This window comes from Eublepharis macularius, chromosome 11 (genome assembly GCF_028583425.1).
Source record: "Eublepharis macularius isolate TG4126 chromosome 11, MPM_Emac_v1.0, whole genome shotgun sequence".
Classification (NCBI taxonomy): Eukaryota; Metazoa; Chordata; class Lepidosauria; order Squamata; family Eublepharidae; genus Eublepharis; species Eublepharis macularius.
In genome coordinates, this window is record NC_072800.1 from 4,712,731 (window position 1) to 4,728,147 (window position 15,417).

The 15,417-nt window shown below is 43.2% G+C and overlaps 1 protein-coding gene across 1 annotated transcript; it reads left to right on the forward strand.

Moving 5' to 3' along the window:
• The first annotated feature begins 14,167 nt into the window (after positions 1-14,167).
• On the forward strand, positions 14,168-15,100 carry LOC129337738 (putative protein FAM10A4). The gene has a single exon (XM_054991671.1). It carries the CDS (start codon positions 14,168-14,170, stop codon positions 15,098-15,100), a length of 933 nt encoding a protein of 310 aa, XP_054847646.1.
• The last annotated feature ends 317 nt before the right edge of the window (positions 15,101-15,417 follow it).

Sequence of the window (15,417 nt, forward strand, 5' to 3'; positions counted from 1 at the left end):
TTCAACCTTTACATCAATGATATTGTTAAAGCAGTTACAGGACCTACCCACCATGCACGCACCCTTAACAATCAAGATCTTTCAATCCTAATTTATGCCAATGACACTGCTCTATTATCTCGCACATTGATAGGATTGAAACACATGCTGGCTAGCTTTAACTCCTACTGTGCCAATGAAGGCTTAACTATAAATGCTGAGAAATCCAAAGCAGTTGTCTTCACAAGAGGATGCCGCCTGAAGAAAAAGGACTGGAGGATGGCAGATACCAACATTGAACAAGTAACAACATTTACATATTTAGGCATTATATTCTCCTGACTTGTCTTGGAGTAATCAGTTCCAATCCATCTCCTACAAGATAACACCATATTTAAATGCCTTGACGCGTTTCTTTCACACAGAAGGAGGGAAATATTACCCGCAGCTATAAAGACCTTTTGGGGTAAAATTAATCAAATGATACTTTATTGTGCCGGAGCGTGAGTCGAAAATATATCTGAGACTATTGGTTCCTTTTTATTAAAATTCCTGAGAAAATAACCAGATTACCAAAGACTATATCCAGTATAGTTATCCGCCAAGAATTTGTAATCTTTTCTTTTATTATTTTTTATTCTTTTATTAATATTATTGATAATAGTAGTAGTAGTAGTAGTATTTCGGTTTTTGTTTGTTAATACGGGATCATGCATCCATTCTAGCTTGGCTGGATGCATTTAGACTGCTGGGAGTTGGGCATGTATTTGAGAAGCTTAATATAAATAATCCACCTTTGTCTCTCCTCACTGAAATTAGGGCATTCAATAACTAGATGAGCCAAGGTGCCTATCTTTCCTATATTGCAGAAACACCTATGTTCTGAAAAGGTCGCAGCAAGATCTGCCAGGTGCGAGAGGGATGGGGAGAATCTCCCCACCCCACTCGCACTGGACAGAAGCAGCCCCATGGCACCGGCTCTGCCGGGTGCGAGTGGGACGGGGACTATCTCCCCACCCCTCTCACATGGGGCAAAAGCAGCCCCGTGGTGCCAGTTTTGCCAGGTGCGATTGGGATAGGGAGAATCTCCCCGCTCCGCTCGCATGGGGCAAAAGCAGCCCTGAGGCAGCGGCTCTGCCAAATGCGAGCAGGACGGAGAAAACCTCCCCGCACTGCTCACACAGGACAGAAGCAGTGCCAGGATGCCAGCTCTGCCAGTTGCAAGTGGGATGGGGAGAACCTCCCCACAACACTCGCATGGGGTAGGAGCAGCCCGGGGGCACTGGCTCTGCTGGCTCCGAGTGGGACGGGGAGAATCTTCTTGTCCCTCTTAGCAGTGGGAGAGCCAGTGCCACATGGCTTCTTCTGCCTGGTGTCAGAGGGATGAGGAGATTCTCCTCATCCCTCTAACAATGGGCAGAAGCAGCCATACAGCGCCAGCTCTCCTGGTGCTAAGAGGGACGGGAAGATTCTACCCACCCCGCTTGCATGGGGTAGAAGCAGCCCTGCGGTGCCACCTCTGCCGGGTGCAACTGGGACGGGGAGAATCTCCCTGCCCCGCTGGCACCGGGCAGAAGCAGCCCGATGGCGCCGGCTCTGCCTGGTGCAAGATGGACAGGGAGAATCTCGCCACCCCGCTCGCACCGGGCAGAAGAAGCCTGGCAGTGCTGGGGTGGGGCAGAGAGTTTGGGGCTGGGGTTTTTTAAAGGGCCCTTTACACTATCATCCCTTTACACTATCCGCTGGCAGGGGACTTTAAACTATCAGCTGGCAGCTGGCAGACTCTTTGGGTGTGGTCCTCTAACCAGTTCCCTATCCACCAAACGGTCCTATAGTCCAGTCTTCAGTCTTCCAGTTTACCCAAAACAGCCTTTGGCAGCCATTTTGTAATCCCCCAATCTTTCTCAATATTCTACACTTTCATCAGCTTTAACAAAAGATAGGGAGTGGGACCCTGGAACTACATGATTCAGATGTGATCAAGGAGATCAAGAAGGCACAGGATCACAGACTAGCTGGATCTAGTGCAAAGGCCAGAACCATCAAGGCATCCTCTTCCTTTTTATTCTGAAATCAGGTTTACTCATTTTAAACAAAAGTCATGTTTGTTACAGTTGACTTCAGACAAGGCACTTCTACGCTTCTGAGAATGCTGTTTAGTTCAAGTAGTTTCTATGGAATATCTATGTTAAAGTGCATAAATTTAACATTACTCCCTTTCTCCCTTAATGTGCACATTACTGCCATGTATTCTGCTGGGAGTTGGGCATGTATTTGAGAAGCTTAACATAAATAATCCCTTGAAAGCAAGGCAATTAAAAACGACGCTGGAAATGAAATTCCATCTTTAACACTCTCCTCTGCGGAGACGTACAAAGGAACAGATGGCCGTCCTGCTCACTTTCTCTCTGTGTCATTTACAAACTCTTAAGCAAGTACAAATATCTCCAAGGCACACAAAAATAAGATGGTGGGATTTTTTGTGAAGGGTTTTTTTTCTCAGGATAAATTTCAAAATACTTGCTTTAATAAATGAAAACAGTATCAGGCATGCTCTCAATTCAAAGCGACTTTTGGAACTTTGCAATGAAACGACTCCTCGTACACGTGTACTCTCCAGCCCAGCTAGGGGAAGCAGGTGCCTAAAGTCAGCCTTCCACGGGCATCAGCCTAGCTCAGCAGGCTGAGTGCAAAGGTGCTATTCCTCTGGTGTAGCGGAAGTTATGCCAGCATTAGGGCGTTTCCACTGGCAGGAGAGGGCACCATTATTTCTCAATCCTCTTTCCTACTTTGGAGTTTGGACCCCCCTTCCCCCACTGTTTCTAAGGGTTCCTAGATTCCCAGCAGCAACATTTCAAGGCCTCTGAGGGCCACACCACAGCAAGAGGGGACAAGGGATAGCCTTGAACTCCGTGAACTCTACTCCACTCCCGTGTTTCCAGACATTTCAACTCAGGCCCACCTTTGATGCTTTTAAAATACGAATATAGTTGATGTCTGTACTAGATACATAACATGGGGACAACATAAAATACTACTTAACTATTCCTATCAATTCCCCCCAAATCAAAAGCTGTAACATAAAGCTCCAACATTGTTCATAATTAGGGATCCTATTCCCCTGGTGAGGGTGGGGGAGCCCCCTCTCCCACCTCCCCCCTAACTTGGCTGGTGGGGGGAGCAAGATGGGGAACGGGCCTCTTGAGCATGCTCCTGGGACCGGTACAATGACATCACTGACCTCATCAGCCCCCATCATCTCAACAAAATCAGCCCCCCACAGCACAGTCTAATGGAATTACCAGCTGAGAATTCACTTCTTAAAGTGGCAGTGCATTCCCAGGGTGTGCCTGGTGAGGCCAATCACATCTAGTGGGGTCCTCCTGAGTTTTCTACGCCTCAGACGAATATCTGTACAGAAATTCTTGCATGCATAGATGGATCTGTTGATTGAGAGAGTAACCCAGCAGCGGCATTAGAAGAGGATTTGCAGTGAGGGCGAAGTCAATGCAGTGTTGATCAGCCCTGGCTCCCAGATCTGGGAAGGCATGGATTACCTTGGAATTAAATCACTCCTTGAAATGTCACGTTTCCAAAAAAGGCTCCTCCTCCCTCTTTCAGAATCACTGACCTAGGGGAATCCCAGATTGAAACGGAAAGGTCGCCGCCCAAAGTTACACGGTAATATTACAAGATGCAATATCAGTAAAAGCATTAACACCGCCTGCAAGAAATGCCTTTTTAAAAGTCAGTATAACCTCAAAGGAGTTCATCATCCATTTCACAGAACAAATTAAAGACTAAATTATATCAGCGAAAAATAGCATTGTCTCCGCTTTACTGTTCCTTTACAACACTTATTCTGAAGTCAATTATTACAGTCAATGGTTATCTCCTTGTGGTATCCTACTGCATTTTAAATTGAATTTTAAAAGGAAAATATTTTCTTTTGGATTCATAGACACGCTACAAACATTGATCTCAATAAAAATCAGAAAGAACAAAACAAATTATTTAGCCCCAAAAAGAAACAATCATTATTGGTGACTGTTGGATCTAAATCAATGGACAGATAAATATGGTCCCCCTCCCCCGCCATGTTAGAATCCCATGTATTGAATACACCAATTACTAATTGTGCAAAAACATTATTTGGATAGACCAAATTCTGCACTTAACCATATAGGGAGGAGGCAATATGGTTTGCATTAAAAAATGGTTTGCATAACATAAGATCTGACCTGTTCAACAGCACCACACTACAGAGAACTCCTGCCAGGTACTGCCACTATAGCAGCAGGAGAAGTTTGCCAGAGAAAAGTATGGTCATGGCAAGGCTGTATTACCACTGTGTTACCACCTTTCTGTATTACCACATCACTGGAAGTGACCATTGCATGTAAACGCAACGCCCTCACTACCCCCAAAATCCATGAGAATTGCCATCTATGGTAATTTTGATCATAGAGATTTTGGAGATTTCTAGAGCATTTTGTCAACATTGAAGTCACTTACATGCCTAGAGTTGATTCTGTGGCATTTCACAACACCATTCAAGGCCAAGCCCTCTCTACCAAACTCCTACGGGTTATCTTGGCCGGCAACCCTACATCAGACTATTAAACTGTGGCCACAGTGCCTAATGAATCCAAACAAAATAACTAAGGTCTAAGCTGCTGTAGCACAGTGGTTAAATGGTTTGGCTGTGAACCAGCATTCTAATGGTTCGAATCCCACTCCTGCCATGAGCTCTGTAGGTGGCCTTGAGTAAGCCACCCCTCTCAGCCCCAGCTCCCCCGCTGTATTGTGGGGATAATACTAACTTGTTCACCTTTCTGGGTGAGGCACTAATGTCATATATGTCTGTCTACATACTGGCCATGAGTGTTTCCTGTGTTCTGTACTGGGTCCTCTGAGAGTACACGAAGTTGCCTATTGATAATCTGCTTAGCTGGAAGTTCCTTATCTTGCAGGTGCCTAGGGTGGCGTCTACTTTCATTTTCACAGCCACCTGGGAGAGCGTCCCTGAAGGCCAGGCAAGCCTGGGAACTGAAAATGACTTCATTCTTGCTTCTCTCCTCCAGTCCCTCTCCCCTCGTCTGACCAGCCCTTCCTCCCCCTCCTGACCCCTTCGCACCAGAATCTCAACCATCCTTACCCCAAAGGTGGGAACTTTCCCTATAACTGACCCCTCCAAACTCCCATACATCACTTCTGCCAACGACCCTGCCTGAGGATGCTGATGCTGATAGATCTCTCATGAAGTCACTTTAACTCATCCCCTGGAGTGTGTGTAGTGGAGTACTAGGGGGGATCTAACTGCCAGAACCTGACAACTAATCTGTCTAGAGAAGTGGCATGTTATTGTTATTGCTATTGCTATTGTTATTGTAGACTTCTAAAAACAACAGGGTTTTTGTATCTAACCAAACTGCTCATAAATCTTAAAGAACAGTTGTCATCTGGAGATATTTTATAATCTCTGAAAGAATGTCTAATCCCTGAGCTATCTTGAGTGCCAATATTTACTTTCTTTCATGTCCAGGTGGTGTTATTTTTTTAAACATCATACTTATGCTGTTGGCAAAATTAAACATTCTGATATGATGTGGAGCACATCATAAGGGGCCCTGTGGAGTAGAAGATAGTGCTGGACATTAACTGGGGAGTTCTGCATCTAAAGCTATACAGTTCTGTAAGTGTCTGTGACTAACCTACCTCATAGGATTATTGTACTGATAAAATAGGGAGATGATATACATCCTCCAGTTTCATAGAGGAAAGTTGGCTTAAATACGCTAAATAAATCTACATTTTCACCATCAGCCATTCCAAACAGATATTCTAAGCCAGGCATCAGTTTAGATTTAAGGCACATTATATTCTGTTGCTATCAGAAGCATAAACAAAGTGAATTGGAAGCTAAAGAAGAAATTTCAGACAAGAAAGTTTTATTATTCCAACCTCAGCTCATGAAATTAACATCCCTGGCTCTATAATAATAGTAAGCATAAATCAGATATATGTAGCATAATATTCAGTTTATGAATAGTATACTTCTTCAGAAAGAAAACTTGATTTGAAAGTGAATCCAAGCAGGAGACATTTACTCTGTAATGACTCAGCCACTTCTGGCTGAAGGAAAGAGGCAGAAGTCATGTAAATCTTTCTGTCTTTCAAATAACGGCATGTGAGCAGAATAGCAACATGAGTGAAGGGGGGCAGTCCAGCTAAATATGCTTTAGCATCACACACACACATTTGCCATTTCCTGTCACAGACACATACCAACAAGTGCCAATCAGAAGCCAGAGGATATCTAGCTGGAAAGCTCAGGTGAGTTAACCTTCTCAATATTAGATGATGAATCAGACCTAAGGTCCACCTATCTAGCATCTGTTTTCCACATGTTTCTAGAAAGTTCATCAGCAAGGCTTGAAGACCCCAGTCACCTCATTATTTGTTCCTGTTATTTAGAAGTACAGAATCCTTGTATATGGAGTTTTAAAGTAGCTATCACTTACAGTCTCTCATTTACAGCTGCTGTAGCACAGTGGTTAAGTGGCTCAGCTGTGAATCAGAACTCTACTGGTTTGAATCCCACTACTGCCATGAGCTCAGTAGGTGGCCTTGGAGAAGCCACTCCTCTCAGCCCAGCTCCCCAGCTGCATCGTGGGGATAATAATAACACTAACTTGTTCACCACTCTGGGTGAGGCACTAAGCTGTCTAGAAGAGCGGTATATAAGTGTAGTTATTATTAAACGTTACTAAGTACCTAGAGACACTCAAGTGAACCTCATTTCACATGGTCCCCTTCCAACTTTCCATGCACTCCGATAGCTGAGCTGGTATCCTTCCCACAGTCTTAAAGACATTCCTCCAGAAAATAGCTTCTTAAGCTGGAGAAAGGTTTCAGTGGAGTGATGTGATAAATGTTATTAGCTTGTAGGGGGATGTCAGTGACAGGAGGCATGATGGCATCTCCAGATGACAGGAATTTACCCCCTTGGGGGAAATGGTACCTTTGGAGAGAGGAGTCTATCGCATCACACTGACCGAGGTTCCTCCTGTCCCCAAATGCTTCCTCCCCCAGGCTCTAGCCCTAAATCTCCAGGAATTCCTCAACCCAGATGTGGCAATCCTTGTGCATCATCAGGACTGACTTCCAAAATCTATCTGATGGCTTTGTTTGAATTAGGTACATTTTCTACAATGGATTGTTGTCTACATTAGCCCACTTGGCAGGTAGGAAAGTTCCAGAAGCATTGGGCATCTATGCCCAGCATCAAAGCAGAGAAAACTTTTTAAAAAATCAGTCATATCTGGTAAAAAGTGGTCTCCATTATGTGATAAGCAGGGATCAGTTCCAGTTCTCAAATGCAGAGACCATGTGACATACTCACATGTTCCCCTCCACAATATTGCAGCTGCAGACAGAGTTTCAGACACCCATGTGCTTAGCCACAGAGGAAGGGCCTTGTGTCAGTAGTAGCACACAGGTTTTTGAAAAGCACTGCAGGGATGGTTCCTGACTTCCAACAGGGATCAGCTGTCTGCTGGCACCAGAATTAAAAAGAATTCAAAAGGTTCCTTCTCCAGTGCAACACGTCCTTGGATGAACCCTGGAGGGGGGGTGGAGGCCCCTGGCTGGGCTGCACCTGTAGCCTTGGACGTCCCTGGCTGAGCTTCCCCTGTGGTACTGGGGCCAGAGGGTGCTGGTGCCTCTGCCTCAGCTGCTGGCTGTGAGCTCTGATCATCCAACAGCTGTTGCTCCTGGTCACCGGCTTCTGCTGAGTCAGGGCTAGGGCTGGTTACACAGAACTCCTCTTCTCCTGAGGAGTCCTGGCTGGCTACACGAGGCTCCTCTCCTCCAGAGGAGTCCTCACTCTCATCGAGTCCAGACTGGGCCAAGACATACCAGCAGCATTAGAGACTAATACTAATCCACCTACCAGGCCAAAGTTGTTAAGGCGTGACAGCCAATTCAGCATAAACCAGGTAAAATGGGCCATCTTGACATCATTATCTGCAACATAGCCGGATGGGCTTGCCTTAGAAGCCTAGGTAGCACCCTCTTTCATAGGAGCTATGGCAGTCTGCTTCTCCAGGAGACTTGGACTGCAGACGAGCTCATAACCAATGGTTACTCTTCCTTCTCCAAAACGGCCATCTCTAGTGTAGGCTCGGGGAGGCTAAAAGGGGCCCTAGGGATTTTAATCTCTACATCACTCCAAGCTGACTGTGTCCATCTACACAATTTGAACCAATGGGCAATGGCAGTCCTCCTACACTTCAATACAGAGTCCCTCTTAATTCTAAATGTTTATATTCCATCCTATCAGAAACAAGCAGATGTACTCAGAAGTTGGAACGCACTAGAATCCCATATTGAAGATCTCTTATTGGATACTCTGGCTGATATGATCCTGGTGGGAGGAGACTCTAATGCTAGACTTGGCCTAAACGACGAGGCCCTCACTGAACATCTCGGACCCTTGAGATGTGCTGAGGAAGACATCCACAACCTTACGGATTACCAACACTTATCAAAGGACCTCAAAGCAAACAGTGCTGACCTTTGCTTACTAAATTTGACAAGAAAATTTGACTTATCCATATTAAATGGCTCCACGGGAGGAGATTATCCAGGGGGACTCCCCTTTCTGGCAAGTAATAAAGGTAGTACTATTGAACCCCAGGTTACGCTCAAGTGTGCCAAATTTTTGGCAGCAGCTTATAGGATCTGTAGAGAATTTGTAATAACGTGATATGAATGACTTTTAAAGTAAGTTAATCTATCATATTTTGTTTGGGAATGACCTAGATTCTGCTTTTAGATTGAAATCTAGATATTTTTATTACTATTACTAATAAAACTATGGTTTTATTACTATTTCTGTCTGTTTTATGTTGGTTATGAACGGCAATAAACTCTGACTTTGACTTTACCTTTCCCATGAGACAGTGTGAGAATGTGCAGGCAGAAACTCATCTAGATAGCTCAGCAACCATTGACTGAATCAAGTTACATTGCCACGAGGGATAGAGAGAAACCTAAACAGTCAGTGTCATCTTTAAAATGTGGGGGTTTTTTAGTTTTGTTTTGTTTTAACAGTGTGCCTTTCAACAATCGGAGATGTCAGGACAAGTGATGACCAGGTAAAGATGGTTGTGGCAAAGCAGTATGTTACAGTACAAACAGCGTCTGAGTTGTGCAAATACAACGTGGCCAATATTTGATTCTGATGAATGGCACTGTTGTCAAGGTATTTATCGCATGGTGTATTTCTTGAACTAGAAGGAAAAGAGTTTGCTGTCAGGAAAACAAAATACTACTATTAATATTAAGTTGGACTTCATTACATTTATGAGGATTATAAAAGTATGGTTTTATTGCCCAGACTTCCTTTTTGTTCTGTTAACTGGTTTTGTTTGGATGTGAGTAGCAAATTACAGTCTGGTAATTCGTACCCTATCGGCTATATTTCTCTTTTTGTATGGGTCCAGGCAATAGTTTGCCAGCTGATAGTTTAAAGGGCCCTGCCGCTTGCAAGTGGCAGGAAAAGTTGAAATGCCCATTTCCCCTTTAATACGAACTGCCCCTTTAATACGAACCAAATGAACCAGTAGACCAGTTCGTGGAAGTTCGTGGAAATGAGTTTCCACAAACCACTGGTTTGTGAACCACGAACCGACCTGGTTCATGCATTTTTTGGGTTGGTATTTAGGTTCATGCCCATCTCTAATCATAAGCCCCTCTCCTCATGTGTTTTAAACACAGACAAGCTGCCTGGCTAGGCAGGAGATGGAAAAGTACTGGAACGGGAGGAGTGAAGTAAGACTAACTCTCAGCCCCTTCACACCCCAGGAATGTGTAAAACCATAGAACAATGGAAGTCTCCAGAAGTACTTGAATAAATCCTTTCACACCCCTTCCAATCCTACCCTTACCCACTCTCCTAGTATAGTCTCACCCATCCAGCCATTGTGGGTCATCAACAATCTTTTTACACCTATAGTTCCTCTCAGGAAAGCACAATCAAACCTTCCCAGTTCATTGTCCCACCTTGGAGACAGTTCGCCAGTCCTATTGTCTCACCCCAGAGACAGTTTCCCAATACTTTTTCTTCCCCAGAGACAACCATTCAGCCGTTGTTTTTGAGCAGAAGGTGCACTACTGCCCCAGGGTATGTTCCATGGTATAATTGGACTGCTCGCTGTCTCATTCAATGTGTGTGCTTTGAACCCACGCATGCGCCCTTGGACTGCATGTCTGAGCAATCTCCCTCTCCTTGCTGCGAGGTGCTGGTCACTGAAGTGGCTCTTCCTCAGATGGCCTCTGTCTTCTGTAACTGGTAAATATAAACCCACTCTGCAACTCTCTCCAACTTTCTTCTGTTTTCCTAGTTAGCCCTGTGTGTGTGCTGTGTTTTGTGTGCAATTGATCTTTAAATAAAAACTCCTTTTTAATTGAACGTCTGCCTGCTTATTGAAAGGGTTCTCTAGAAGAAGGGGTCCTCGTATACACAGACGCAAAAGATCCCTAACTTACCTGCCTCTTGCTGGTCTCCTTGCATGCTAATTCCCACAACTCGCAAGGAGACCTCATTGGGTAACACCTTGTGGTCTCTTAGATGATCTCATAAATGTAACCTCCTAACTTAAATTATATTTAGAATTGTTGTAAATAACCATCAATGGCAGTGTGAAAGAGTATACCTTTTATCAAAAGCACCCATATTTAGAATCTTGGACATCTGCCATAGAAAATGTACTAAACATATGCAGAGTGAAAAACAGTCCCACGCTCTCAGGCTTTCAGCCTCTACCAAAGCTTAAAACTAGTTTGTTGCAACTGTGAAGAAAAAAAAGTAAAGAAAGTGTGTTCACATGAAGCAAACTATACATTTTAATGAAGTGTCTATGAGAACATTACTCCAGTGCCTTGTAGTAATTAAATAACACCATAACTCTCTAAAAGGTTATTTTGATCTTAGCATCAATAAAATCACTGGCAAGAGTCCCATTCATTCAGTGATGCTGGGATTTCATCTTTAGCAAGATCCTCCACAGAGCGTTTGTCTCACTCACTGAAGCAAGGCACTGGAAAATGAACCCTCATCGAACCATTTTACTGGAGTCTTTCATATATATCATCTCTGCTCACATAAAATGTAAAAGGACCTCAATTAAGTCATAACAAACATACTGAGAGGAACTCTAAGACAGAAAATTGCCAAATAGAGTCTACTCATCAAAGCCAATTCAATCTTTTTGCTTCCCATTTGATGGGATCAGTTGTCCTCCTATCATGTATCAGAGGGAGTTCCCTTCATAGATGCATGGTGTGACCGTCATTTGGCATATACAAGCACAAGGATACAAACCTGGTGAAGCCTCTGGACTAAAAAACGTCCAGCATTGCTAGGTATGTCCCATGACATCTGACTGTCACTGTTTGATTCGGCGTTCCCTCAGTGATCCTTCCTTCATGCCCAGTATTTTGTTTGAACTGTTTAATTGTTGTGATTATGTCTTTGTAGATCTAGTTTTAACTATTTTAATGTTGTTGCTGTTGTTTTGGTTGGGTTTAATCATTTTAAAATGTTATTTTATTATGCATGTTTTAATGTGTTTCCTGCTTTGGTGTTAAATCAATAATGGTCTGATTTTTTCTTTTGCCTCAGAACAGTCCATATTAGGGGTGAGGCAATATTGCCAATTTCATTCCTTTTTAGATATTTGATGTCATCATTGTGTTTGGTTTGTCTCATTTTGTTGCTGCTGATTGTGACCCTTTTCTTCATTTCATACCTTTATGGCATTTTTGTGCTCTTTAGACATACAAACCTTTGAACACCATTATATGGCACTAATAAGGAACTGATGCAAAACTAACGTTGAAAAATAAGCCCTATAAGGATGCGTATACAAGAACACCTCTCCAAAATTCGAACTAGAAATAGGGAGGCACCCTTAGTACAGCACTTTGAGGCTCACCATGAAAATGAACGTAAATTCAAATTTTCAGTGCTGGAGGATATAAGATCAGTTGATAATATTACTAGAAGATTACATCAGGCAGAGGCTCAATGGATATTTAGAATGGACAGTCTTGCCCCTAGAGGTCTAAACAATAAAATAGACTTCACGGTATTTTTGTAATAGAATTGTAATGTTGAAATTAACTTCTAGCTTTTTTCATACTGTTGTAACTTTAAATGGAATGTAGCCTCTTCAAACTATGACGTTGTTAATGCAATCAGATCTCTTTAAATCATAATGAGCGGGTAATGATTATGCTGTTAAATATGGTGCGGCTAATTGGGGCCGCACGCAACAGGAAATTGGATGGCTATCATGCGGTGTGAAATGTACAGCTTTGAAGAAAATTGAAAGTCCGTTGTATATAATATGTAATATGCTTTATAAATTGCTGGTTAAGGATGACTTGATGAATGGATAATTATATTTATAGAAACTATTGGCCAGGACGAAGAGACATCGAAACAAGCAGGTTTCATAAGCCGGCAGGCTCGTTGCCAACTGCTGGGAGCCCTGTGGCTGCCACAATCAAGAACTGGAAGTGGCTTTGTTCCATGAAGTCATCAGCATCGGAACTTCATTGGCATCTGCCTGAAAGAAATAGGATTACAATGGAATTGTGTTTAGACCATTGAACCAAGTTATGGACTTACCTTATTAATATGGAGTATGAACTAAAGGAATGTATAAATATTTAAAAAATTATTCACAAGTGAGCACTTGCACTTTCAAATTAATATAATTAATTTTGGGTAACATCGGATAGTGTTTATGGTCTTCTTGTGGAGTTCTGTTCCTGTTGTGTTAATGATATTGGAGACCTCTCTTCCTTTGTGTATACAGTGAGAATAATAGTAACATACTTTGTAAACTGCTTTGAGTGGGTGTTAAGTTGCCCTGAAGGACAATATATAAATTGAATGTTGTTGTTGTTGTTGAAAATTAATTCCTTTTAGTGAGAAAAATTGGTAGGAAGTAGTAAAAAATGGGATGGGAAGTCCTCAGGGCCACATGAATTCTAGAGAATCAAGTAAAATGCAGCTGCAAAAAAGCTCTTCTCCCAACTAGCCCGGAGGAAGGGCCCCCTACCTTCACATGGCCAATCTGGCCACCTGGATTCATGGCACAGTAACATCAAGACTAGACTACTGTGATGCACTCTACATAGGTCTCCCCTCAAAGTCAACTTGGAGCCTTCAGTTGGTGGAGAACGCTGCAGCTCGTTTACTTTCAGGAGCTAGATGGAGCATGCATATCACTCCCATTCTGTAGTCACTCCATCGGCTGCCCATCAGTTACAGAGCTCAATTTAAGGTCAACAAGCTGGCAAACATGGTGAAATATAACATCTCCTGAGATTAACATACAAAGGGCACTCCAAAAGAATGTGTGCAATAGTATCACTCTTACCTGAGGAACAGGTACATATTTGTTCTGCATAAGATAAACACAAAAAACTTACCCTGCATGACTGCTGAAGAATAAGCACTTTTCTCTTACACTAGCAAAGGCAAAAGCTTTTAAAATATCTGAGGAGGTCAACAAATAGATCTAAGAAGAAAGAGATCTTGGAGAGGAACACCAAGGAACTGAGATTAATATACATGACCTGCTCTAACATTAACATACGTGACCTGTTGAAAGAAACGTTTGATCAGAATTAGCTAAATAAAATCCACATTCTCCTCAGCTGTAATCAGCTATTTCTCTTTACAGACTGAGGTAAGTTATTTGCCTAAGTTCAGGGAGTGAATATCATGACCGAGTGGGGATCTGAAGGCCGGTTTCCCCAGTCCAATGATCTGACCCTTACATCATACTAGCATTTTAGATATAGATCAAGTCAATCAAAAATATACAGTGGATAATTCTGCAATGGTTCATTGAATAGTTTAAGCTCCTATAGAAAAGTACACAGTAAAGATTTTTATGATGTTTTAGGATTTGCTGTGTCAGCCCTGGTGACATCATCAGAATGCACGTGGATTGTGACAACAAGGTGCAGTGAGGACTGGTTTCAGTCTGGTGGTGCTAGTTACAGAAACAAGATCAAAGGGCTGCTCTAAACTGCACGTCTACCATGTGTTAACAGCTTTGGCTCACTGAAGAGCTTGCTCTTGACTGTATTCTGACTGGTCTCCATGGATCTCAGGAGAGTGAGGAATCTTCAGGCACTGATCAATGCATATCAACAAGACCCTGGGCTTGTGGGAGCCAAGCAGCTTACATTGCTGCGGGCCCACATGGAGAATATCTTAAATGCTTACACAGATGTCTTTGGCAGAAAAGCAGTCAAGGAGGAAGACAAGTCTGAGGCCACCACCAGCAATGAAAGTGATTCTGACATTGATGAAGACGGTGAGATCCTTGAGCCCGACCAAGATGTTCCCCAAGAGATGGGAGATGAAAATGTGAGACTCACCAGCGAGATGATGGATCAGGCTGATGAAAAGAGAGAAGAAGCTTTTGATGCTCTTGAGAAGGGTCACCTCCAAAGAGCCCTCGCGCTGTTCACGGAGGCCATCAAGTTGAACCCCCAGTCCAGTGTCACATACGTGAACAGAGCCAGTGTCTTTGTGAAACTGAAGAAACCAACCGCTGCCATTCGAGACTGTAACAAGGCCTCACAGATCAACTCCAAATCCACCCTGCCCTATAAGTGGCGAGGGAAAGCCTACATCCTCCTGGGGCAGTGGAAGAAAGCAGCCGAAGACTTCACCATGGCGTCCAAATGGGATTGCGACGAAGAAACCAGCGCTTTGCTTCAAATGGTGCAGCTCAGGCTCCGGAGGATAGCAGAGGATCATCAAAAATATGAGCAAGAGCAGGAGCTCAAGGAAATCCAGGAGAGGCTAGAAAAAGTGAGGCTGGCTTTGGAGGAGCAAGCAGCAGTCCAGCGAGAGGAGACTTCCTGGAATGAAATGGCCAGAGCAGTCCGGAAGCATCTCAAATTTTTCTTCACCCTCCTGGATCCCAGGATGATGATGGCATTCCTGGATGTAGTTTGGAATCCAGAGAACATCTACAAATACCGAAAGAGGAACGTGCTAATGAAGCTCTCTCGCAAATGTTGAGGGGAACGTTAATTATGAGTGCCATTTCAACCAAATAAATGCACCATTCTGTGGAAAGGAGAAACATCTTGCCTTCTTCTTCTTCTTCTTCTTCTTCTTCTTCCTCTCTCTCTCTCTCTCTCTCTCTCTCTCAGTCCACATTAATTATCAAGAATTACTTTAATGAGCTGGCTCCCCTCTGCAATAAGATGTCGGACAAATAACAATTTAAGGAAAACATATCCCTTGTGGGGTAATAGCTAAAAATAAAACTTCAAATGCTTAATAATGAGGATAATTAATGAAATTAAAATAAATATATTCCAAGAAAAGGCCGC

Excerpts from the sequence above, each read along its gene's own strand:
- LOC129337738 (XM_054991671.1), top strand. The coding sequence starts at position 14,168 with ATGGATCTCAGGAGAGTGAGGAATCTTCAGGCACTGATCAATGCATAT.